At 40.3% G+C, this 26,400-nt stretch overlaps 1 protein-coding gene across 1 annotated transcript in view; it reads left to right on the plus strand.

Annotated features, from left to right (window-relative positions):
* VWF (von Willebrand factor) overlaps positions 1-24,944 on the plus strand; it is a 121,345-nt gene extending 96,401 nt beyond the window's left edge. The window contains exons 39-52 of the mRNA XM_066183651.1: positions 714-816; positions 914-988; positions 1,512-1,616; positions 2,085-2,290; positions 3,588-3,737; positions 6,599-6,709; positions 8,009-8,192; positions 9,221-9,261; positions 13,949-14,059; positions 16,991-17,089; positions 18,507-18,635; positions 20,251-20,290; positions 23,084-23,181; positions 24,602-24,944. Of these exons, the coding sequence (XP_066039748.1) occupies positions 714-816; positions 914-988; positions 1,512-1,616; positions 2,085-2,290; positions 3,588-3,737; positions 6,599-6,709; positions 8,009-8,192; positions 9,221-9,261; positions 13,949-14,059; positions 16,991-17,089; positions 18,507-18,635; positions 20,251-20,290; positions 23,084-23,181; positions 24,602-24,790 (1,641 nt within the window). The 3' untranslated portion in view covers positions 24,791-24,944. The remainder of the gene's footprint in view (positions 1-713; positions 817-913; positions 989-1,511; positions 1,617-2,084; positions 2,291-3,587; positions 3,738-6,598; positions 6,710-8,008; positions 8,193-9,220; positions 9,262-13,948; positions 14,060-16,990; positions 17,090-18,506; positions 18,636-20,250; positions 20,291-23,083; positions 23,182-24,601) is intronic.
* The last annotated feature ends 1,456 nt before the right edge of the window (positions 24,945-26,400 follow it).

Consider the following 26,400-nt stretch of genomic DNA (forward strand, 5'->3'; position numbering starts at 1 on the left):
ACCTCACTATTCACATGGGTGTTAAATGTGCATAGTTCTGTGTGAGTAACTATAGCTTTAACATCAATGATTTCCACTCTCATGGGAAGGAGCAGTGATTGAAAAATTATTCTCTTTACTGGTGGTTTCTGAATGTGCTCATTACCCCAGGTAGTCACCACAGTGATGGTTTTGGTTTTAGAGGTGATATAGTGCTTTTCCAGTCTTCAGTCCACTGGAGAGTCAAGTGATGATACTCCAAATAGTCTTCATATAAAAATATGCACTATTTATTTCTCTATGTTGAAGACTTACTAATTAGGGAAAGGAGATACTTCTCTGTATTTCCCAAAATACAGTGTTTCCCTTATTAACACTGAACATGCAATCAGGGTATGTAGTTGCACCAGTCCACTGCTACTCACAATAGCCTGCAATTGCATTTGTATTTGAGCATTTTTGACACTTAAAACAATAGTAATTCCTCATCCCATCCACGCATTCCTTGCATCTTTTGCTAAATTGGCATGCTACTGTCATTGCAGAATTATGAGTCTGCTTGGGTTTTTACTGTTAACAGAGCAACCAACCCTTCACAGATAAATCTTCATAAATCTTCTGATTTTCCAGGTTGATGTTACTCACCCTCACTCACTTCCACCTTCCCATCCCAACATACCAGTGACCAGAGCATGGAATTTATATCTAACACACTGTCGGGTTTTTTCCTTCAGCACATGGAAACGTGGATTCCTGAGAATGAGCCCTGCAAGATCTGCACGTGTCTTGATAACAAGGAGATAAACTGCACAGTCCGACCCTGCCCGACTATCAAACGTAAATTCATTTAGCTCTGTGATTGGACTTGTACTGATGTTTTGGTTCCTGGCTTCCTAGTTCTTATCCAAACTTTTTTTGTGGACGTTTTCTCCAGCTGTCCAGTGTGGTCCGTGTGAAGTCGCTCGCCTGCGCAGGGGCCCTGGCCAGTGCTGCCCTGAGTATGAGTGTGGTAGGTTCTTGTAAACTCTTGGAATCTTCTTGGTCTGTACTTTCACCAGATATTTCTAAGGTATTCAGTCCCTTTTTAAAAAAATTATTTAAGTCAGTGCTGCATTTTTGATACCACTGAATGGTCGTACAATCAGCCATGTGGAAAACCAAACAGCTCCATAGAATATGAGTCTCTGTTCACTTCCAACTTTGTCCCTCTTTCTGTAGTAGATGAGGAAGGGAATGAAGGAATTTGTTTTTGTCTAAATGACATTAGAATGGGTTTTTTTTCTCAAGCATTTATTTTTGCATCATCTATATTTGCCCATTAAATATAACATTAGAATCTTAATCCCCATAACCCGAGCTTGAACTCTTCTCTAAGCTATTTTGAAAACAAACTCTGACCTGTTGAACTCTAATGTACTTCATATTTTAAGACAGCAATTGAGTGTGAATTTAATGGTGATGTGCATGTGTGTGTGTCCTTTCTTGACGACTAAGTAGGCGTGGTTTTAACCACTCTGAATTTCTCCTCTCAGTTTGTGACCTGGTTTCCTGTGATTTGCCTCCTGCCCCTGTCTGTGAGTCTGGCCTGCAGCTTGCCCTGACCAACCCCGGAGAATGCAGACCAAATTACACATGTGGTAAGATCATTTTTCCTAGCAGGGAGCGACACAGGAACACTGCATTTGAGCAACATTGACAACTTCCTTTAGGCATTATTTTTCCCCCTCTGAAAGGTTTAATTTTGGTGCCAACGGACGTGTAATGATTTCCCAGACTTGGCAGAAGTGTACTGTTGGCACTTTGCATACAGTTTCAAATTAAGGACAAGAAAAACACTTTATTCTTGGACACGTGTTCTCTGACTCTGATGCTTATTTTATAAATCTTCTTGTTTTTGTATGAGACAAGAATTTTTTTGGTAGGGTGGGAACTTTTCTGAGTTCCTGAGCCAAAGCCTTTTATATCTGAATTACTCTTCAGGCTTTAAGCAGATTTATACTAGTTTGAGGTGGTGATTAATGCCTTGCTGCCAGAGAACTGTCCTGTTCAGTGGCAGCACTCTGAAAATCCATGAGCTTGACACAGTGCCCACCTTTTCCTGTCAGCCTGCAACAGGGAAATGTGCAGCTCCATCCCAAGCCTTTCCTGCCCGTCGCATCGGACGCTGACCGTTGTCAAGACCGAGTGCTGTGATAAATATGAGTGTACCTGCAGCTGCAGCAACTCCACAGTGAGCTGCCCTCCGGGGTATCTCTCCCAATCTCTCACCAATGACTGCGGCTGTGTATCAACCACCTGCATTCCAGACCGGGTAAGGGCGGTGAAATGTCCTTTCCATGGATGAGAGTGTGTTTTCCTCATGGAGTGGCAGCACCAGAGCAAGCACCCAGCCAGCTAGATATGAATAAACCCCCAGCGAGACTGCTGGAATGTGATGCCGAGGCATTTTTAATTTACAAGTGCCTGAAAGAAACACACTATTACTTCATACTGTTGCTTCTTTTATTACAGTAATTTATTTTGACATAACCAGTCAATTTTTTTTAACTTTGAGGTAATACAAAAAAAAAAAAAAAAAGTGAAACTGAAAGGTCACTCAAACATCAGGAATTTCAAAGATGATTTTTGTTTTCAGGTAACAGATATACATACTTTGGGACCACTACTGTTACTATATATTCTTCGAATCCCATACTAAATTTATTGACATATTTGGTACACTTTAGACCTAAAATTCCTTGTGCTCACTGATTACGTTTGTCTCTGCCTGAGAAGGTGGTGTGTCTTTTAAGAACCATATCACAACTTTTATGTTTTTGCCTAACTATGACTTTGCTAAAGCTTCACGAGGATATGTTTTTCTTATTTTTCCAACCTTTTATTAATTTGTTGTATTATGTTAACCTTTAAGATAAAGTTGCTTACAGGAGAGATTGCAGGGCAATGTAACTTTTTCATTAAACCTGAACATAGGGTTACATTGTCTTGCAGCTTGGGACATCTACCTTTTATTGTCCACTTCTGAGTAGTTCATTCACCTTGCATAATTCATTTCATGTCTCTGGGACTTACTTGCTCTAGCTATAAAAATAAATGATGTTATCTCTTTAATACCAAGCTGTAAAATTTACTAATAAAGAGTTCAATATAAGGGATGGCTCTGATTTTTAGGGGTAGGTGTGGTGGCCTGAGGATACAAAAGGATGAAACCTTTTAGCTCCAAGTAGGATGTCTTCAGATCAGATGGTTTAGCTGGAATGAGTTTTGTCTTCAAGGCTCCTTCTAGAGGACTGACTTACTGTTTATTATCCCAAAATATTGTGTCACATTATACTTATAGGGAAACTGAGATCCCAGGAAACTTCAGTGACTGCAGATAAAACTCTCCAATTTATTTTGTATAAAACAGTAGCTTTGTTTGTACTTATTTTTTCTATTCCTCAACAAACTGGCCACAGTTTTAAGACCTGTAGCATTTCTAAGGGATTCAAAATATTCCCTAGAATTTATGATTGGTTTCACACCTTAAAATGCAGCCTTTTGGAACCAGCAGTGTGCCCTGACAGCAGCAGTGTGCTCTTTTGTGTATTAATTATTGCATTTAATAGGTGTGTGTGCACAACAACATAGTCTATCCTGTTGGGACAACCTGGGAAGATGGATGCAGGGAATGCTCTTGCACCAGTATGAGGGATGTTGTTACAGGACTTCAGATGATGGAGTGTCGTGACAAAGCATGTGACACGTTCTGCTCTCGGGTGAGTAACACTTAAACCAGTGCAGTAACCAGCAGAGCCCTGGTGGGGACTGCAAGGATCCCTTTTAAGCCTCCTTGTTTAGAAAGTAACTAGAGAAAATTAGAAAAATAAGTGTTGTAGCAATGGATTCTCTTGGGAGCAGAATCTAAGAGCATTAGTCTGAGCATTATTGACTTTATTTTAGGGTTATTGTTTTAGGACTGCATCCTGCTGCCAAGAATATCAGTGACAAATTTAGTTTACGTTTTGATAGAAGAAAACTGCATCCTGAAGTGTCTGTCGTTTACAGCACTTGCACAATAAGTGTTCATGATGGCTGAAGTTCAATTGCAGATGTCTGTTCTAGCTCAAGCTCACTTTCTGAAGTTCCCATTTCAGCTCTGTCTGTTGCTCAACTCTGCCTATTGTAGCAGTAATAACACCTCATGCTGGGACCTTTATTGTGCTCAGACATCTGCTACATCCTATAAAACCCTGTGGTTTACTTTTGGAAGCCTGCAAAGGAAGTGTGAGCCACTTTGCTTTTTTGATTTAGATGGCCAAACAGGAATAGACAGATCATTGGTACAAAGAGTTGGTAGGGAATTGTGATTAAAGACAGATATTAGGGAAAGGTTCTTCTCCCAGAGTGTGGTCGGGCACTGGGACAGCTCCCCAGGGAATGGTCATGACCCAAAGCCTGACAGAGCTCAGGAAGTATTGGGACATGGTGGGATTGTTGGTGTGTCCTGTGCAGGGCCAGGAGCTGGTCTTGAGGGTCCTTGTGGATCTTAAAAACTGCATCATTCTCTAGAACCAACAAAAAAACCCCAAAAATCCATTAGGAAAAAACCAACAAACCAAGTGCAGAGTTTGATAAGAGTTTTAGGATGCCAAATGCAGTGAAATCCATGAGAATAGATTTTGGAGTTTTTACTTGTTGCAAAAGAATCCCTTCAGTTTCCATGTGTAGAAAAGACTTGTCTCTGTTATGGCAATTTTTATGAAATATTAGGTCTAAAGTATCTGGCTGTGTTTCAGCTCACATCAATAGTTTATCAATAATTTGTAATTCCAATAAAATCTCATTAATGCAGAGCTACAGTTCCTTGACATTGCAGCATCAAAAAACCATGCAGCATCTGGTTAAAAACACATAAAAAGACTTGGTGGAAACTATGCTAGTTCTTTGTAGAATTTGTCATTACTTCAGCTCCTTTAATGGTTATCAAGGCTGTACAACCAAAACTGTAACTGTTAGACTATGTGGATAGCTCAGATATTTTCCTTCTTTCCTTACTCCTGATTGAGTGGATATACATATCAAGGACATCAGCAGTGCTGTCATCCAGTTTGAATTGACCTTAAACTTATTTGTCAGTTCAGATTAGATGGCATTAAAAGTTTTATTTATATCAAATACGTACTTTAATCATGAATCATTACTAGGATGATATTTAAATTCTCTGCTGCTCCTGGTTATTAATTTCATTGCCAGGTGTTAAAGTTGTGCAGTATCATTTTTAACAGTGTCATCTGACTTCTGTGAAAACAGCTTGGAGTTTTTTTTAATCTTGCTACACAGAAAAAAACCCCTAAAAGCCCCAGAACATGTACTAGCTCTTGGATTTTTACTTCTCTTGAGTTTGCCATGCAGAAAGTTACATCTGATACTTCAGATTTTTCAGACATATATTTAGCAGATAAAAGTAATGTAAAACTAAAGGCTCAACAGCACAACTTTTCTCACAAAGCTGGGTCAAGGTCTGGCATCACATTTTCTGATGTTATATGAAATAAACTTCCGCATCAAAGTCCACTGATTGTCAAGGTATACTAATGTGCTTTATATTGCAAATCAGGGACAGTTCATGAAGGGAGGGAGCAGTTGGGAATCCCTCACTAATTCAGTTTGACCAAAATAAAATAATGCTTATTTTTACAGGCATTTTTCACATGAGCAATATTATGTGACAGAACATCTTTCCTTCTACTCTGTACGGAGATCAGAGTTATGTTGTGCCCCTTGGAGACTGCCTAGCTATTACATATAGAATATTTTATTTCTAATTTGTTTAAAGCTTTTTGCTTTCTTGCACTTAGATATTTCACTGTTTCAGTATTTGGCTGCTTGCTTTAGGAGATTAATATGTATTAAAAGTGAGAGTTGGGATTCCTGTTGTTTCTGTGGGTTGGGCTTTTTTTTGGACCTATTTTGCTGGATTTATAAGTTTTTGCTTTAGTAATAGAGGGCCTACTGTTCAATTTTCATGCTGCTTATTTAGTTTTCCATACTTAAGTGTTAGACTTTGATAATATACATAATCTCTAGTGTTGCATATTAGTTTCATTTTGTTATCTTAGTTGTAGAATTTCTTTCAAATGCCTTTTGCAGGTAAACTGTTGGCTTTAACTATGTTGGACTTGGCAGTGGTGGGTTAATGGTTCAACTTGGTCTTAAAGGGTTTTTTTAACCTAAATGGTTCTATGAAAAGATGAAATTATCAGTCAAAACCTGTCCCTGGATGACATCTGAGCAACCTGCATCCTCCCTCTGCCTAAACACAGATATCTGAATGTGCTCAGACTGAATCCTACCCTAGAATTTTCTGGAATGGGAAGGGCAGTTGTGAGTGCTGATTGACCTCCAAGATGCCACAAGACCAATTTTTACCTTTAATTTGCCTTTGTAAAATACTGTGTTACATATATATAAAAGATTTCATTTGGTTATTAAAAAATCTGTCCTTTTGCAAACTCTCCTTTTCATACAAGGTTGCTAACATTAAACATCGATTCTAAAAGAAAATTCTGGGATGGATGCTCTTGTTTTCCTCCTCTTCCTGGATAAGAAAGTCCTTTTCTTTTATTTCCTCCTCCAGGGCTACAAGTATATTGTGCCAGAAGGGGAGTGCTGTGGGAGATGCCAGAAAACTGCCTGTGAGGAGCCGCACTTCTGGCCTCGGGGTGATGAAGATCCTCCTTTGCATGAGGTAAAGCGCTGGTGGGATGGACATGTTCTCTCCTAGAAAAAGCCCCATGGAATGACTTTGTGTTCCATGGAAGGAGATGAAGATGATACCAGCTTTTTCTTCTACACATCAGGCAGCACTGAGAGACAATGTTTTGGGTATCCTGTGACCTACCCAGTCAGTTCCTACATGCGAATCCTCCTCGCCCTTTTCTGGGCCATATTTTATGTACAATTACTAATTTCAGCCATGGTAGCTTGAAAGAATGTTCATTGGGTATAATGCCTCCCTGGCTGACAGCTATTTAAATTATCCCAGCTAATTTGTATTGCAATCTGCTGCTATTCAAAAAAAAAAAAAAAAAAAAAAAGGCAAGCTTGTTAAAGTGTCATTTTACAATCTGTCTTTCTCCTGGTTTTACCAAAGAGATTTCTTAATGTGGATCACTATTCTTTTCTGCTTCATCAAACAAGCCTTCAGAAGGCCTATTTTTTGTCCCACTGTCTCTCATTGACTTTTTTTTTTTTGTCCAAACACATAATAGTTATACCCTGCAGTCTCTTCCTTCCTGTGTTCTCGTGTAACTGTCTTGTCATTAGTGAAGAATTAAGTGTTTTACCCACTAGAAGAATGTGTTTCCTAACTTTCTGAGCAAAGATGTTTGAATTGACTGCAGCTGGGGATCTGATCTTCAGTTTTGCTGTTCTTGAAGTGTATTCAGAATGGTATCAGTGAAGGAATAAAACCCCAAAGCAGTGAGCAGCTCCTCCCAGCACTGAGCTGTGGCAGCATCTTCCTCCTGGCCTCTGTTGATGTCTGTTCCCATAAAGAGCACTTGAAGTTGCCTCTTTGTCTGGCCTGTGGGTGATGATAATAAGAGAACAGGCAACACGATCTTACCTTTTCTACATTTGCAAGTGTTTCAGGTCTAGAGCCTATTGCTGAAACCTCCTTTGGGCTTAGCAGAGCTGATTTGCAGCAGGTTGCAGAAGAAAGAGGGGCTGCTCAGCTGCAGTGCAGTGCAGCCAGTCAGCAGGGAATAAATGCAGATTTAACTCCAGTTAGATGTGCTTTTCCTTCTTCACATTATTTGACCTGTCCCTTTTAAAAGATACTCCTGTAATTCTTATTCTCTACAAAGTCAGCATGCTCCATAAACTGATTGTCATGGTAAGGGTTTGTGGAGAACTGCTGAGTGACACTGTTCCTGATGCAGTAAACGTGCTTTTGGCAAGCCAGCATCTGGCTGGGGTGGCCTTCCGTCTATCTGGGGCACAAATACTCCTGCTTGTGTTTAATCCTCCCACAACTCACCCTCAGGTCGGCACGGAGTGGCGATCCCCCTGGAACCGCTGCATTGTCAATGAGTGTGTCCGGGTGAACAGTGAGGTTTTTGTCCAGCAAAAGAATGTTTCTTGCTCCCAAATGGATGTGCCTGACTGTCCAGAGGGAACTGAGCTGCGCTGTGACCAAATGATAGACTGCTGTCCTTCCTGCAGATGTGGTAAGGTTTGGGGAATGACAAACCAAAATTCATGCTGGGATCACTCCAGCATGAATTGTTTCATGGGGTGATTTTTCTGTTTCTCAACAACAATTTTGAAAGCGTGTGTTTTGGAAGCATAGCCCCGCTTTGAAGGGCTCCTGTGTAATTCAGACACTGAATACAGAAGCACCTGCTACTGCATCCAAAGCCCCATGGGCAGAAGGGGAGGGGGGAATTCAGCCTTCCAGTACCTGAAGGGAACCCACAGAAAAGATGGAGAAAGATTTTTGACAAGGGCCTGCAGTGACAGGACAAGGGGGAATGGCTTCACACTGACAGAGAGCAGGTTTAGATTGGATATTAGGAAGAAAATGTGCCCTGTGAGGGTGCTGAGGCCCTGGCACAGGTTTCCCAGAGAAGCTGTGGGTGCCCCATCCCTAGAAGTGTCCAAGGCCAGGTTGGATGAGGCTGGGAGCAAGCTAGTCTAGTGGGAAGTGTCCCTGCTCATGGCAGGGGGTTGGAACTGGATGATCTTCAAGGTCCCTTCCAAACCAGGCCTATGATTCTATGACTCCTAACATAGTCTTGGCTCGAAAGTCTAAATCAAAACATTTGGGTAATTGGCCTGCATGTGGGAAGACTCACAGTGATGTTTAGTTGACAGATGTGTGTGCAACCACAGCGTGAGGAGGTAGCAGTGGGAGGAGGAGAGGATATATGCTCTCTAATTTGCAGAAAACCTGAGTTCATCTTCTGAGAGTGTGAGGCTTGAACTGGAAGGGAAAGTTTATGTTCTGCCATGTACTTCTTCAAAAAAAGCTCAGCCAGACATATTTTTATGCAGCATCAAATAAAGCTCTGACAAATTGTTGCTTTTCAAGGAATAATATAAGGGGGCTCAATCATGCCTCTTTACAGTGAAACTGGATACAAATCTCTTCAAGCTGGAACTGTACTGAGTCAAAAAAAGCATAACTGTGGTTGATTAAATCTTGGAATTGTCATTATAATGGTAATGCTAAATGGAATACTTTTTTCTTTTTCAGCACCCTTGAATGGTTGTCCTTTGAATGGCACTGTTATTGGGGTAAGACACAAATTCCTTTTACTTGTTGAGATGGCAAGATATTTAAATATATGAATGAGCTTTTGAAAGACACACACTTCTCAGAATATACACACACAGAATACAGGGCAGCTTTTTTTCCAAATAGAATCTCTGTAAGCAAGATCTTGGAGTAAAAGCAGTCCCAGGGATCTCAGCACGTCTCTGTCCAGCTTCTGACTCTTCCAGGGTCTTCCTATATGTCATGAGCATCTCTGCAAAATGGGGACAGCAATGTTTCCTTATCTTGAAGGATGCTTGAAAAGAGCGCTTGGAAACTGTGGTAATGTGCATTTTGTAATGGTTTGCAGACTACCAAACACACAGGAAACTCTCTACAAGGGTTAATCTCCCAAGTGATCCTTGCCCACTTTGGGGAAGCAAAACCTTCCCATATTCTGCTTAGAGGAAAAGGCAGATTAAAGCAAGGATGGAGACTTCCCCCACCTGTGTGGAAGGAGAGGTATCCCTCCTTGGCTATTAGCAGGAACAGGAAAGCTGAGCTTCCTCCCTGTTTGGCCTCTTTTCCCTTTCAAGATCCCTGCTGATATGCCCTGTGAGGAAATTTTTTCTCAACTGCATATTTAATGGATAGATTAAGACATGTTTAACCCAGCCCATGATAGTGGGAATGATGAGAGTTAAGCATCTGATCTCATTTATGCCGAATTTATCTTTGGAGAGCTCCGTCAATTGTCCATTGTTTCCCTAAATCCATATTCTGGCAGCACCTCTGGTGTCAAAGAGCTCTAACTATTCTCACCATCCCCCAGGGAAACAGGTTCTCTTTAGTCATTTAACCTAACTTTAACCTACTCATTCCTGCTTTGTCAACGTGTGTCTTCCTTTTTGATTTATTTAAAAGTAAATTTACTGAAATCTCTTTATATTTTAATGGTGTGGCAGAGAGAACCTTTCTCCATCTATTTCTTGTGGTTTGGATATTTTTTTCATAGTCCAAAGGCATAAGTTTATCCGTTTTTCAGAGCTAAAACCATGTCATCAATCAAGCATCCATCATTCTGTGTAGAGATGACTTCCTTGTAGAATTAAATCCAAGGAAAAACTCTCGTTTTTCTTCTCAGAAAAGAAAAGCTTTCTTGTCAGAACACTGGTTTAAAAGTGATAAATTCTGGAATAATCTACTTTCTCTTTAATTCTTCTACTTGTTTCCTCTATTGTATGTTGTCAGAACTAGCTGGCATCCTATAAAGGCAATTTTTGTAGGGAATGTCAAGCAGGGCAGTAACTACCAGCTCTTACCACCTTCTCTTATGTAGGATTATATATTATATATATGTATATAATTTCTGTATTGCTGTAAGAGCTTCTGTGAAGCTCTTTCCAGTTGTGTACTGTTCTGCCATGACCAAGTAATTTTTTCTCCTCCGACAAAATGTTCACCTGATTTGTCAAATACTTTTTCTCTCTTCAAGCTTTTAAAAATATTTACAAATAATTTAAAATGAAACATAAGCAAATTTTGAAACAAAATGTCACATTGAAGGCAAAATGAGAAGTGTCTGTGTTTTGAAAACTTCAAAATAAAATGTCTCAGCTTCTGCAATATTGGAAAAAAATTCCTAAAATTTCTTAAAGTAGCTTCACTTAATCACTTATCATAAGTTAACTAGCTGCATGTCTGAAATACTTTGACCACCTGGAGTCACTACAGCTTTGTCTTGTACAATTCTCTGCTTCAGTGACTGGTTCCAGAGTCCTGGTCAGGAAGGAAGATGTGGTGTCCACGAAGTTTATACTTCCTGGATTTCAAACCCTTTATGTTGGGTCCTTTAATAATAGGCTGCAAGTTTCATTTTATATCAAGGGAAAACTTTTCTACATTAACTCCTTCCCTTAATATTTCCAAGTTTTGAGTCTTTTACTGCATTTCTGGTAATTGACTGTGTGCTTAATCCCTTTACATTTTTGTCATTTATCTGGTTACCAATATTATATTCCAGTAATGTGGTGTATTGCATCCACTCTGCTGTTCTTAACAATGCTGTGGGTTTTAACTGCAAGCTTCCAAGCAGGTGTCTGTATTTACCAAAAGGATTATCTGTATCTCTCATCTGTTTTCTCAGGCTTTTACTGAGTAGTATTTTTGAAGGTGATCCGAGCAAATTTGAGCTTTATGCAGGTTATTTTGGTGGCAGGTTATTACTGGGTTAGCAGGTGTTGACATTTCATTCCAAGCTAGCTATGAAAGCACATGATAGGTGGGTTATATAAAGGGAAAAAAAAAATCTTTATTGGTCCATTATTGTGTTCAGTTCTGTCATACTAAGCAAATTTGGGATCGGGGCAAGACCTTCCCCCAAAGGTTTAAGGCACCTGTGTGTGAAGATTTCAGTTCAGCATATCTCTAGTAATCCCTGTGTTCCTGCCTCTCACAGTGATTGTCATACAGATTCAACTTTATCTATTTTGTACTTAATTGGACTGTTAGAACTATTAGAAGATTCCATGAGGATATCAGTGATATCAGCAGTGGCTTTGTAGACCCTTTCTTTGTGATGTTAAAGCCTAGAGCCACTGAGGCATTCTTTGATAAACCGTGTCATGTGGCCTGCACTAGAACTGTCTGACTGTCTGACTGCTTTCCAGTGTTCAAACAAGAAACCTGGAGTTTCACAGGATATTTGCTCTCCATCTGTTGTGGTGTAACCCCAGCCGGCAGCCATTTGCTCACTCCTCACCAGCAGGATTGAGGAGAGAATGGGAAGGGTAAAAGAGAAAACTCCTGGGTTGGGATAAAGATGGTGAAAGTAAAAGCTGTGCAAGCGAAGGAAAATAAGGAATTCATTCACTGCTTGCCATGGTTGGGCAGGTATTCAGCCTTCCCAGAGAGGCAGAATGGTGACTTGGGAAGACAAGTACCATAACTCCAAACATCGCTCCCTTCCTCCTTCTTCTCCCCACTGCATATTCCGATCATGATGCCATAAGGTCTGGAATGTCCCTTTCATCAGTTGGGGGTCACCTGTCCTGGCTGTGTCTCCTCCCAACCCGCTCCATGTACCCCCAGTCTCCTCAGCAACCTAGCAGTAGGAAAAGCAGAAAAGGCCTTGGCTCTGGGCAATTCCTGCTCGGCAATAACAGCGACATCTCTGTATTATCAACCCTGTGTGCAGTACAAATCCAAACCACAGCCCCATTCCAGCCACTGAGAAGGAAATTATCTGTATCCCAGCCAAAACCAGCACACCCTCCCTCTTCAGCAGCAAAATTTTGAGTGTATTCCCATGCCTGCCTCAATTGAGGATTTTAACCCTCCAGATTAATGATAACCACTACAAAAGGTTAAACCTGGAAAGTTGAGGAGTCCCTTGTTCAGGTCTCAAGCTGAGCTGTTAAAAGACAGGGATCTCCCCCTTGGTATTTCCTCTTTCATCATGTTTCATCTGGAGCATCCTTTTTCTGGACCTCAGGAGAGAGTCATTACTGTTACTGGTTATAGAGGCCTGAGGACCTCTGCTGTCCTGGGGCACAGAATAAGAATGTTGTGAAAATTCTGTGCTCAGAATATTTGTCCTTCAGAATATTGGCTCTAAACTACCCATAAATGCATTGCTTTTACACTGTTACTGTGGCCAGCTTCTTGTTTTTGCTCTATTTGTTTCATGAGCATTCAATATTTCAAAAAGGAATCTGAGGATATGCACAGTACCAAGTGAAATCAATGGTGGCATTCCATTAATATCTGAAGTACAATTCAAACGTTTTATAATATAGAAAAAATGTCTACTTACCTTCTTTATTTACCTTATTTATTTATCTTATTTATTAGTTCTTAGAAGTTTGTGAAAACCTTGAGAAGGCTGCTCCTGCTTTGCCCCTTCAACCTTTGTGGTTTGTTATTTTGGGGTTGAAATGAAGGGCTTTTCACTTGGAAGGAAGAAAGATTTTGTTTTTAGAATTCCTTTCAGTGCAGGGTAACCAATTACTGACTCCACATATTTTTGTTTCTTAATAGTTTGGCATTTTTATTCTCCACTTTAAATGTCTCTTTTGCTTGCTTTGAAAAGTTGAAGGGATCCAGAAAACAAGGTGCTGGGGAAGAGCTCAGGGAATTTGAATTGTGCTCAGCCTGATTTGCTTATAACTATGGACAAGTAGATTTCTTCAATCAGTAATTCTGGTTTTCTTTTTTTTTAAATTTGTCTTTCCATAATTTTAAGTTTTTAGGCCTTTAGAGATCCCAAGCAGTGTTGTTACAAAAACTATAACAAGCAATTTCTGCCCATAATCTGTGGGTTGTGATGGCTCTAGAATAAAAATTTGTTGCCAAATCAATTCATTACACTCAAAAAATGAACTCTTGGCAACCACGTAGTCAGAACAAAAAAAATCTTCCTCATGACTTTCAAGGATCCCTTTCTTCCTTCTAGATTTGTAAGCAACAAAGAAATGCCAATGTCATTTCTCACATGAAGGACTTCTAAAGGGCTTTCTTGAAAAATAACCTCATGCCACGCTGCTTGTTGCGGAATTAGAGATGAAAAAATTGGGGTCTCTGCAAACTTGGAAGCATGGGCTTCTTGTTTCTCTAGCAAAGAATTACAGTGTAAGACTGAATGAAGGAGATTTAACCTGAAGTCCCTTGTTTATCTGAATTTTGCTGGTGAGGTGGTCACTAACTGACAAACTGGATCCGCTGTTTCAGCACGGGAGGCGCCTGATGGTGGATCCGTGCACGACGTGCGACTGCTTCCAGACAGCGCCTCGGAAATACACTCTGAGGTGCACCAAGCTGAACTGCCAGGCCTGCCCAGTGGTGAGTGGGAGCACTCTGGGGGGTCAGCTTGGGAATATGTCTGAAGAGAGTCGTGTTCTTTACACACACCAGTTTACATCTGGTACAACCCTGGGGCCTTTGGCCTTTCTTCAGGTTCTTCTGAGAAGTCTTGGGCTCTGTGTTCTTTCCATGAATTGGATGATACGCACCAAATCTGATCTAAATCCTCAGTGTAGCAAAGATAACTTTACATGGTACTCAGCTCCACAGGCCTATTTTGTTGTTTGTTTTAGATCACTTACCCTTAGGGCAATATAAGTTTTGGCAAATCATTTGCAATAGAAACTGCTGAGTTCTCTTTCCTACAGTGTTAACTGGCAGCTCAGGCAGATCTCCATGCTGCAGGCCTTTCCTATGACTCTTCCAAACTGTCTAAAAACTGGGCTCAGTAGCATTTGTTTGCTTCCCAGCCTATGACTTTGGTGATTTGAAGTGATTGTCCCCATCAGTTCCCACTGGTTTTTGAAGTCTTTGCTGCTGCTTTGGTGCCATCACCTGCAAGGAATAACATTTGCTGAGAAAGCCAGAGGGATATAGCTTCCATTTTTTACTCCACTGACCAGCAGTGTGACAGGATTGCCTGATTAGCTCTACTCAGTTGTGTAGTTTTCTCTCTTAGCACCAGTATCTTGAGTAGAAGGAGACCTGAGTTTGGAGAGGCTGGTTTGTTCTCCCTGTGTCCAAAGAGCACAGACCAGCAGCTAAGTTTCACAGAAAAAAACTTAAATGCCTCTTCCTCTTCTTCATCCTTTCCTTGGATAGTGGATGGAGCCCAATGGGCTCAACCAAACCCAGGGCCTGTGCAAGCGGTGGCCGTGGCACCTAAAATCCAGATCTCTAACATGATCATGTGGGATCCCTGGATAAAGTCCAGGAGGGGCATACACTGATAGGGTCCCTGGAACAGACAGGGGCAGAGTTCTTGATGAGTCCAATCTCCCATCCTGAAATAGAGCTGGAAAAGACTAGAAATGTACTTAAGTCTCTGTAGAGAGTTATCTCTATCAATAAGGAAATAGAGCAAGACTACAGGCTCAAATTATTTCCTGCAACCCTTTTCTCTTGAGGAATTGTTAAGTGTCCCAGCTGGCCTGCTGTGAATAGAAAAATGATGTTGTGACTTCCAAATGACGTCCAGGGACAGGTCAGTGGTTAGGACAACCCAAGGCTAGCCAGTTTCATGTGGAGAATGCAGCTCAAATAATTCAGAAGTGCTCTATTTGTCCACTGGGCCATCAAACTGGCCTTGACCCCTTTTATTTGGTGGTGTGGATATAGCCTGTGACAAAAAGGACAATCTGGAATACTTTTTGTGATTCTAGACCCTAATATGATCCCTCCTGTAAGGTTTGATTATAGACATAGGATTCTGAAGAAAAATAAATGGCCAAGCTCAGTGCTGAGCATCTTTCTCAAAATATAACTTCCACAAAATATAACCTGGCAGATCCATGAAAATAACCCAGATATACCAGACTGAATTTGTGGTCAGAGACATGTGTGCATGTGTATGTTTCCACACAAACATCCATTCCTGCTGCTCAATGCAAGGAGCCAGCTGTAGAAATTAAAGGTAGAGGAATCAATAGAATAAATGACTAAAAAAAAAAAAAAAAAAGAAAAAAAGAAAAGGGAAACATTCTTCTCCTGCTTCTTTCACAGCTCCTTTTCTCCACGTGACCCAAAAGTAAAGACTAGACAGAAAACCCTGAAGTAAGGGCCATTTCCAGTTGGGCTTATTAAAGACTGTGAACTTGTGTTTGGGAGATGTGCAGCTACCCAAGGGAAGTTGCAGGTCTAGGAGTGTATATCTCTTCCTAGCCATTGTAATGAATTTGTGGAGCTTGAGGGGAAAAATAAAATCAAATAAGATACAGAATGTCTTCATCCGGCTAAGGCCAGTGGGATTCACACACTTCACAGGATCTTTCCTGTCTCAAAGCCTTTGACTTCGTGGTATACCCAGATTAAAAGCAATTCCTTGCTAATGGATAAAATTTAAAAGTACAAATGGGTTAAGAGTACCAATTCTCTCAGGAGCACCTGCTTTCTCCTGGATGCTGAAGCTGTGTGAGGAAAAGCACTGGCAATTGAAGTGCAGCCAACTCCAGCATATTCTGCTCAGGAGGGTAATATTTTGGTCATTTTATGACCTGCTTTAGGTGCTTATATTTTTGCCAGTAGGGAAAGTTCACCTAAATAACAATGAACTACGTTTTACCCCAATGATTTAATAGTAACCCCCCCTCCCCAAATTCTCTTTCTATAAAAAAACATATGGATAACATGCATGCCTTCACTGAACCAGAAAGTGTTTGTTTTCTTAAAAATATTCATCTCATCATAAGCAGCTGTTGGTTATCTGGAGCAGCTGGGGACTTTACTGTGGGACACTTCATGTATTAGCTCAGTTCCTTTCTGCTTGGTTTTGTTTTTCCTTTCCATTATCCACTCTATACCTTGCTGCCTCTCCACCTCATTCTCCCATGCTCTTTTTCATGCCACTGTTTTCCCCTTCAATGCTGTTTGTGGGGCTCCATTACTCCCCTTTCCTTTCTTTTTCTCCTTTTCCTCTTTATTGCATTGTACCTTCTCTGATGATCTTTTACTCTCTTGTATTATCAAACCATTTTCTTTTTTCTTTCCATACTCCAGGTTTTCCAGCTTAGCTTTGTTCTGCCCTTTCCCTGTCCAACGCTTACTGGATGTTTTGCTCTTTTCTCTCCAGTTTCAGCACTTCCAACTACTTTTCCATGCCACACTGTGTAGAATTTATTGGTTTTACTGAGAAGCATTTTGCTGGCTATCATTTTGTCCACTGAAAAAAAAAAACTCCAAAACTTCTCAAAATAAATATAGCATGCATGCTTAAAACAAAATAAACCCAGAAAAATATCCTTCACCTTCTAGAACTACAGAAGGCAGGAAATCCCTGGCTCTTGCTGTGGAAAATGTGTGCCAACTTCATGTAGCATCAGGCTGAGAGATGGAAGGGTTCAATATCTTCAGGTAAGCTTTAAGCACTCTTTTATTTATGGGTAAATGAATCAACTTCTGTTGAACCCCAGGGAAGCACATTTTTCTTCCTTCTTGATTAGGTAGCATGGTATTACCAGTGTTTTTTGTATCTCAGAATAATTGATTAAGGAAGTTAATCTGTTTTTAAATGGAAAAATAGGATACTTCATACCACAGTACAAAATTCTAGAGGGGGATTCTAGATTCAGGAATGTTATCGAGGAACTTTAACTGGAATATGACCTCAAACAGGTGTTTAGAGAAAATGAAAACCCTCATTTTAAATGTGAAATAGTTAAGTTGAAAATGTGATTTTTGATAAACTTCTCCGGCACAGAATCATAGAATGGATTGGGTTGGAAGGGACCTCAAAGATTATCTTGTCCCAATGCCCTGCCGTGGGCAGGGACACCTTCCAGTGGAGCAGGTTGCTCAGAGCCATATACAGCCTGGCCTTGATGCATGATATGTTCTTAAGCAGGAATGGATATTTTTCTGGTTAAACCACATCCTCTGTCAGAAAAGACAGCATCTCAAGTTTTTCTTTTATTCCATTTCTGTGAGAAGTCTTAGACGGGGAGAGTTTGGGAAGAGTCATGAAGCTGGGGAAGGGTCTGGAGCACCAGGAGCAGCTGTGGGGAGCTCGGCCTGGAGAAAAGGAGGTTCAGGGGAGACCTTCTGGCTCTGCACAACTCCCTGACAGGAGGGGACAGCTGGGGGGGTCGGGCTCTGCTTCCAGGGAACAAGGGACAGGACAAGATGAAACAGCCTCAAGTAGCACCAAGGGAGGTTTGGATTGGGTATTAAATTTTTTTTTCACTGGAGGAATTGTCCCGCTTTGGCACAGGCTGCCCGGGGCAGTGGTTGAATCACCATCCCTGGAGGGATTTTTAAAATGTGTGGATGGGCTCTTAGAGATGTGGTTTTGTGGTGGCCTTTGTTGGCAGTGGGAGGTTAATTACTGGACTTATTCTTAAGGGTTTATTCCAACCTAAATGACTTGGTGTGGGGATGGGGGTGTGGTTTTGTATACATTTTATAAAGAAGTTTCCAACTCTCCAGAAGGTAAATAATTGTCTATATGTCTCTTTAAAAGATGGATCATACAGCAGACCCCCAAATTTCTCACTTAGAGAAGTTTTTTTTTCCTAAGTTGATGGAAATTTCTTCCCTGTTAAGAGCTGAAAAAGGTCAGGTTTGGGCAGTCTGGGCAGAGCTGTGATCAGTATGGCCATGGAATTAAACAGAAGATAATAACTTTGTTGACAAACAATGCTGTCTCCAAAGATTTCCATGTTTTATAAATGTCATCACCATGGTATTTTGAGACATCAGCAAAACAATATCCTGAAAACTTCCTGTCCCCTGTTGTTTCTGTGTAAAGCTAACAGCCCTTCCATCTTTCCAGGCAAACACATCCCTTCAGGATGGCTGTGATAGTCACTCCTGTAGAGTAAATGAGAGAGGGGAATTTATCTGGGAAAGGAGAATCACTGGCTGTCCTCCATTTGATGCCAGAAGATGCTTGGCTGAAGGAGTAAGTCATGAAATGGGTCCCGTTTCATGTTTTCTATTGAACTGAGTCATGTTTCTGGTACCTTCTGTGTGCTGGGGTGGGAAACCCCAACCCTCTCCCAATACCTTGGCTAAACTGAATTTGAACTTTCTCTGAAATTCAGAAAGATGTAGGTTTTCTCTGTTTTAAAATACAAGCTAGCTTTTTGTGGGACTGTGCTGACTGCTGACCATAATTCTGTTGTGAATATGAAGCTGATTATTTGAAGCATCAAACATTTGCAAGTGGTGCTTCTAACAGTGTTCTCAGTTTGGGATCAAGAGCAAAACTGTGTGGACAATGACACAGACTGACAAATATGCATATGAAATACTAAGATTTTTTTTTTTCTGCCATTACATGAGGTTAGGGGAAGGAATTTCCACACTGCTGTAGGAAGATCAAATTTCCACAACTGCAGTTGTTTAGCAGGAGAAAAAACCCTGCACAAAGTATCCACCCATCTTTCTTGTGATTTGCAGTTAATTAGACACTGAAGGCACAGAGTGAGGTGTGAGTGTAGCCCGTGGGGCCCTGCTTTTGCTTATCTGTCAGGTGATGGTATTTACACATCTTACAGGTGTTTATATCCACCTGTTCCCATTTTCTTGGGCATGGCAGAAAGCAGGGAACCTTTAATAAAGCTTGTGGCCAAACCACTCTGCTCACACACATAAAACAAACGGCGGATTTTTTTTAATGTATAATGTTGGAAAAATAAAGCTTTTACAGGGCATCTCTCACTTTGTGAAATTATAATACACAATTTTGTTGTATAAACAAAGATTTAGAAAAAAAATTGCTGTATTATATTACAGGCTTGGGGTTATCATATTCAGATGATATTAATAGAAAATCAGTGAAAAACTGTTTACTTTTGAAACAGAATTTCTCAAACTGCATTTATTCTTCTCCTATCTCTCCCCCCCCCCCCCCCCCCCCCAACCAGAACTTTTTCAGCCATAAAATTAAGTGGTTTTCATCTTGGTGCAGATCAAAATTCTGGGTTTTTAATTAAAAAAAGCCTCCAAACTTTTGCATGTAAGCTCAGGGGTTTAGTGCAACAATGGCATGACCCTGCAGTGTAAATATTTCTCAGTTTTCCTTTTCATTATAGTTTTTCAATAATTTGCACCATACCTATATTTCTGAGAATTATTTTCTGGATGGTAGCAATGAAACAAGAAATATAAAGTTTTATGTCTTTTAAAACTTACTTGACAGATGTGATATTTCTTAAATGCATGTGAGACTTGAATGCTACTCATTTTATCCTTCTGGTTTCCAGGAATTCTTTGTATTTAACATTTTTATTTTAGAAAGCTCCTAATAGAAGGTGAGAGTGATATTTTCAGGTGTTGTACTTGCTGATAAGTCAATTACTTCCAATTCTCTACCAACAAATACCATCACAAGTTCATAAACTTAAAATTGATAACAAGAAGATTATTAATGTAGATTTATGATTTTGTATAATATAGAAATTCAGGTTTGTTTCCTTTTTTCCCTAGTATCCTGCTTTATACGTCTTCTTTCAGCAGAACAGAAGTGTATCACTTGTGTCAACATTTGAGTTTTCTTTTTTTTATCATTTTAGGGCAGAATTGCAAAAATTGGCAATACTTGCTGTGACACATGTAAGTAAATAGTCCAGAAATCTTGTATGGAGAAGACAGAGTGTGCAAGTACCTACATTTTCCATAATATGCAGTGTAATGAAACAGAGCTTAGCAATGTGGTTATAATAAACCATCACAGAAGCCCACCCTCTGACTGAGCTGCTGCTGTCATGTTTTGTCATCTGGAACACGTGTTTTGACAGTATTCCCAAGTGCTTAGAAAGAAATAGACACTCTCCACATTTTATGTAGATGTTAATAATGAATGTTTTATTTTATTGTTCATCTGGTGATAACAGGAACAGTCCTGCACAGCCTGACAAGTCACATAACCTGATACTACTGAATATGTGAGGAAAACACTTCATGAATAATCAATCCACTCAAAATTAATTAATCAAAAAAGCTCAACCATGGTTGCAGTAATGTTTTTGATAACATATTAACCAAGAATAGAAGGGGAAATGCATTCTATGGAACAGCCTGATTGCTTCTTAAATTTGCCAGTTTAGGGGTCAATCCTGCAACTCTTAATTTCATGTATCTTTGCGTGGATAATCCAAATGTCCATCAGGCTGTTGTGTAGGAAGGGTTTGCTTACATAAGGAAAGATTGCAGGGTTGGGTTCTCGTGTCTAAAATGAATCTCTGATGCATTTGTGAGCAGATAACCTCTGAGTTTTCTGCTCTGTAAGTAAAAAATAATACTGTAGCTTATATAAAATTAAAAAAAAGGTAACAGAGAATTGAAATTATCTTTTAAGGTCAGAATATCAACGTCTTGTCTGTGCTATGTCTTTTAATTTTCTCATTTTTGCTATGCATGAGCTCGTAAATAAAAGATGGCCAGCATAGCAGCCCATCACCACACTGGCACAGGAGCTGCTGCAATAATATCCCTGATGAAGGATGGTAACTCTTAAAGAGTTTGCAGCCTTTGCTATCTGGATAATCACTAAGCTCTGGCTTGAGAGATAGAAGTCAGAAAACTATTGAGAGACTGTCATCAAATGGATCAAACAGGTAATTTGGTTAAGGGAGCTTTAATCTACCAGGTTACAAGTAAGGAATACTCAAAATTATTTATTAACAAAAACAGATTTTGAGATTTAAAAGACAGGGTGGTGGGCAGGCTCTACTAATTGCAGGTGCCAATCATTGTAATTGAGGAGAAACTAGTTCCAAATGAGCACAGATCTATGCATAGGCTTATTTGACAGAGTAATTTAAATGTGATACCTCCCTGCAGCAGCAAAGGCAAATTGATCTAAGTAATGTACTGCAAGCCTACAACCTCCAGTACTGAATGGACCTTCAAATCCTAATTCCCAATGATGTTTTGCCTGGATGTAGCTCAGTTTCTCATGGACATAATTACATTATCTTCCAAGGTCTTGAAAGGGTCTGTCTTTCAGATGTGTCTGTGCCGGAAAGAGTTGGGCAAAGAACTTGTTCCCTAAAGTTCAGGCTGATGCCTTTGGCTCAGCAGAGTCCTACAAGTCCTTGGGGAAAGGAGTTGGCTGAGGAGCCAGTTTTCCTTTCTATGTTATGCCTTCACAACTGGAGCTTTTTAGCGTATCTGAAGGCATTGTTCCAGCTTTAAAGTTCGCGGGAGCACACAAGTGGATGGGTCTTATTTTTTCATGATATTTTTGTGGTATTAGCCACAGGACTTGATAACTGGCAGAGGATATTCCTTATTTTCCCACTTAAAAAGAAGTTGCGTCTCTGCTTCTCACCTCTTTTCTCTGTTGGTCTCAATCTAACATGTCTTGTTAGGTTAGAAGCACTTGCCTTTGCAGAGGAGGCACAGTCAACAGAAAAGTAAATAACAGAGGTAAAGTAACTAGAGAACAATTGGTAAGTCAGGATCAAAAAGGGGACAAAGTTGTGTTGAGGCTGATGACTTTTTTGTGTGTGTGTGTGTGCTTTTTAGTTGTGTGAACACAACTGTCCTTTCAGGTGAACAGTTTTTATAAATGAGTGATGAAATCATTAAAAGAGAAAGGGCATTTCCAGCCTTGAAACCAGAAATAAGCTGCATTTTTTTAAAATGAAATTTAAGGTTTTAACAAGGCACAGAGTCAATTTAGTACCAACATTCCGGTGGAAGGCTGTGTTTGCTGGTAGGAAGATGGATACCTTTCTCTTCCTTTTCTGTATGTACTCAGTTTTGCAGTTACCCTGCTGAATTCCTTTAACTTTCTGAAATGCTTTTGGGTAGTACCTAAAAATCAGTCCGATATTCTGTTAAACATGGAAATTTAATTGGTTAGCTAGAAATTGGTATGAGTAGGAGCCTGTCTTTTCACAGAGACATAAAACCATAGTAACAATACACAGAGCTGCTGTTGCCTGTGCACAAAATACCCACTAAAAAAAGCATTGTCTCCTTCACAAGTCTTTAGATGCAGACCAAAACACACAGGAGTTCAGAAGAAAATACTCTGGATTAGTTTATATTTGAGCATATTAATGATGAGGTTCTCTTTGAAAGTGGGGGAACAGAGTTGCTGCTGCTTACCAGAGTTAACAGGAGAGTTGTCTAAGACCAGGGAAAAGGCTGGTGTTAGATGGCCTAGGTGACTTTAAAACAAAGCAGTTAATTGAAAAGAAACATGAGGGAAACCCTCCTCTAGTGGAATTTTAGGGCTGTAATGTGAAATAGTCACACAACCCTCAATGAGTTACTCTAAGGAGACACATCCAGCTAGGTATTTTACCAGGGTTAACATTTGAGTAAAGGAAAATGAGTTACAAAAAGCAATTGTCAGCAGTGTCAAACACTTTTTTTTTTTTTTTTTCTTGGTAGGTGTGGAGGTGGAATGTCATCCAGTAAGTACCAGACTGCAGTACGGGAATATCAATGGATGTGTGGCTGAAAAGGAGGTGCCCATTTCTCATTGTGAGGTAAATAACAAAAAACCAACCCCCCCCTGCCCCAAGACCTCTCCTTTTTCTTTCCCTTTTCCTCCACCATGATTTCACTTCAGTTAATTGATTAAATCGCTTCTCATTGATTGACTTGGTGTTAACAACATTGGCACTTATTTCCTGAAGTAGTTTGGTGATGCTGAATTTTCCCTGGTCAAACCAGCATGACAAAAGGCACGTGTTAGACACAAAGGCTTCGTTTATCCCACTCTCTTGCTTCCATCAGAAATTAATGACTCAGAAGTAGCTCTGTTAGGACTTTCTACATTAAAAAAAGGTAATATTTATCTTCACATTTGTGAAGCTGATTTTCAGCTCTGAGTCTGTAGTTAAGCAGCAAGCGTCTGGGTTGATTGGGGTAAATAGGTATTTAGATAGATGGCACTTTAAAAGGCCTTTAAACCTGAATGCCAAGATTTGAGTTGCGTGTCCTATAAGCTCTGGGATTCCTCTGTTAGCCTTGGCACCAAGCTGTTGTGTTCTACGTGTCTTGCATCTTCCATAATCAGATTAAAAGTTTTATTTCCAGCCCATCACTGCTTATACCTTATATGGCAACTTCCTGTTAAAAGAGGGAGTCAACTTCCTGTTGACTTTCCTTCTGGATGTTTGCATCTCTGCTCTTTCCAAGAGAGCTGAGTCTCATATAAGGATTTTAATCAACCCTTGTGTGCAATCCAATTTATGGCATAACTAATAATTCTTGACCTCTTGTCCTGTCTACCATGTCCTTAGCCATAAAGTCATGAGTATAGATGTTTGTCCTACAGAAGTCAAGATTTAATATTGGGAATAAATAGTATTAAGTACATTTTTCTAAATTTTTCCCTGATAATGATAGGATATTTTAATTTAATTAGACTGGGAAATAAAAGCACAAAGCCACCAAAGGAAATGGACTCTGATGGAGTGTTATGTTTGACTAGTTTTTACATCAAGAAGGCTTATGGCTGCCAGGCACTGACAGCTTGATCTAAATTAGTTCAGTGGCCAGACAAACAGAACAAGAAAAAATAGCACCAGCAGGGCAACAGTGGCTGTGTGGGTTGCAGCATTTGGGCTAAAGCACTTTCTGAATGCATGATAACCACATTTGCTCAGAAACCAACACCATAGCTCTGTACGTTCCCTACAATATTTTAAATTCCAGGCTTTTTTTGTGTGTGTGTGTGGAGTTTCTTCACCTCTTCTTTGCTCTGTTTATGCTCATAAGAAGTCACTTTTTGAGTAGCACCCGATGTTCTGGAGTCAAGCACTCCAGAGTTCTGAGTTCATGTTTTGCAGCAGAGCACAGAAGCTGGAGAAAGTCACCCACAGATGTTTTGAAGGAAAGAACCAGGATTCTGAGTGCAATGAGGCTCTGTTCAAACTTCAGCTCTCTTCTTTTTCCATTTAGGGCAAGTGCAAAAGCACCACCAGGTACTCTGCTCAGACAGGGCAGTGGGAAGACCTCTGCAGCTGCTGTACAGCCACTCAGACCACCACGGTGACGATCCCACTGCAGTGTCCCAATGGCACTGTGGTGCAGCACTACATCCCCTCCGCCTCGCTGTGCGAATGCCGTGCTCGCAAGTGCACACCGTGAATAGTGCCCAGGAGCCCAGTTGCTTAATCTGAAGCTTTATGATGGAGGAGCTTCACAATGCAAGCCTCATTTTCTCTGCACACTGCCTTATCCATTAGAATCCTGAATAACTGTATCGACACAGCAAACAATAAAGCTTACCCGCACAACAGAACACAGTCTGATTCATCTTGGGGTGGATTGTAGGGTAGAGATTCCCTTCATTTCACTGTGGAAATTAAGTCACATTATTAAAAAAAAACCCAAAAAACAACCACAGATAAATCATGCTCGGAAGCAGTTGCTTATACTTAAAGAACATTTCCCAAATCATTTAGTACAGTCTGCAGAGACATTAGACTTTCATTCCCCACTACAGTCCTTAGTGACAAACTCTGGACTTAGATCTTTTGCACTTTTTCCTCCCAATCTTTTAAGGGAGTACAGTAATTATGGGATAAGGCTTCAGAGTAAGAGTAGGATGTTTGTGGTACACAAACAATACTGGTTGTGGCTCAGACAACCAAATATCTTTCTGCAGTGCATATACATGTTTTTTTCTGAAGTTGAATGCAAAGAAACTGTGTGTTGAGGACAGGCTGTGTAAATTCTGCAGGTCCTCAGGACTTGTGTACAGGATTAAGGACAGCTCTTTCTTCAGCCCGTGCCCAGACCAACTTGGGGAGAAAGCTCAGTGGTTATCTCTCTTGTTTCCAGGTGCCTGAACTTCACATGTTGCATTTGTTTCAAAAGTTGGAATTAATTTAGATGCATAATTTGCAGTGGCAGGTTTAATTTAGTTACTGCTGCCAGGCATATATTTACAAGGATTTAAATTCTACTTTGTCTAGTTGGACCATGGAATACAAACGATTTTCCAAATTTCCAAAATTGTTTTTGGTCCTGGAGGAATCTTATGTCAGTCAAGCAGTTTCACTAGAAAGTGCTAATTTCTCAAAAATATGAGAGAAGGAGGACTGTTGTTTCCACGTGTGGTTTTGAAAGATAAGAATTATTTAAGTTTCTTGTTTAACTAACAATTTTAAAATAATGAATGACACTGTGATATGATTAAATGGGTCAAAGCATTTTCCCCATCTGCAAGGAAAGCTCCCTTTGGGGAGAAACAAAAACTCCTGTGCTTTCAACTAAAAAGGTAAGTTGTATTCCTTTTTTAGAGGAACCAGGCAGATCCCTGCTGCTTTCTCTTGCCAGTCAGCTGTGGATTCAACACACCCTGAATTGCGAGCCATTTTTGTTTTTATTATTCTTTCAAGACATCCTTTATTACTGCACAGTGGTAGAAGTGCAAGCCTTCCATGCATCTCTGTGTCTTCTGCTAAAGGCCACAATAAAACCAGAGAGAGAAACCCAGTTTTAATTGGCACCAGCCCCTCTTGCTGCAGTAGATCTGTCACCAGTTTACCTCCACCCTCACACACCAGTTCCTTCCTGTAGCTACCCCTAGATATTAGCTCCCTGAAAGATGGATTTGGGTCACCAATTAGTCAACAGTTCATCTGAAGCTGAAGATCAGCAATTCCTGGAATATCAACCTGCAACAGAGAAGGGGTGGATCGGGAGTAAAAGGCAAATGTCATCCTCTTCTACTTGCCATGGCTGGGATGTCC

The sequence above is a fragment of the Chamaea fasciata genome, unplaced genomic scaffold, assembly GCF_029207755.1.
Source record: "Chamaea fasciata isolate MVZ Bird 193981 ecotype frontalis unplaced genomic scaffold, bChaFas1.0.hap1 SCAF_5, whole genome shotgun sequence".
Taxonomy (NCBI): Eukaryota; Metazoa; Chordata; class Aves; order Passeriformes; family Sylviidae; genus Chamaea; species Chamaea fasciata.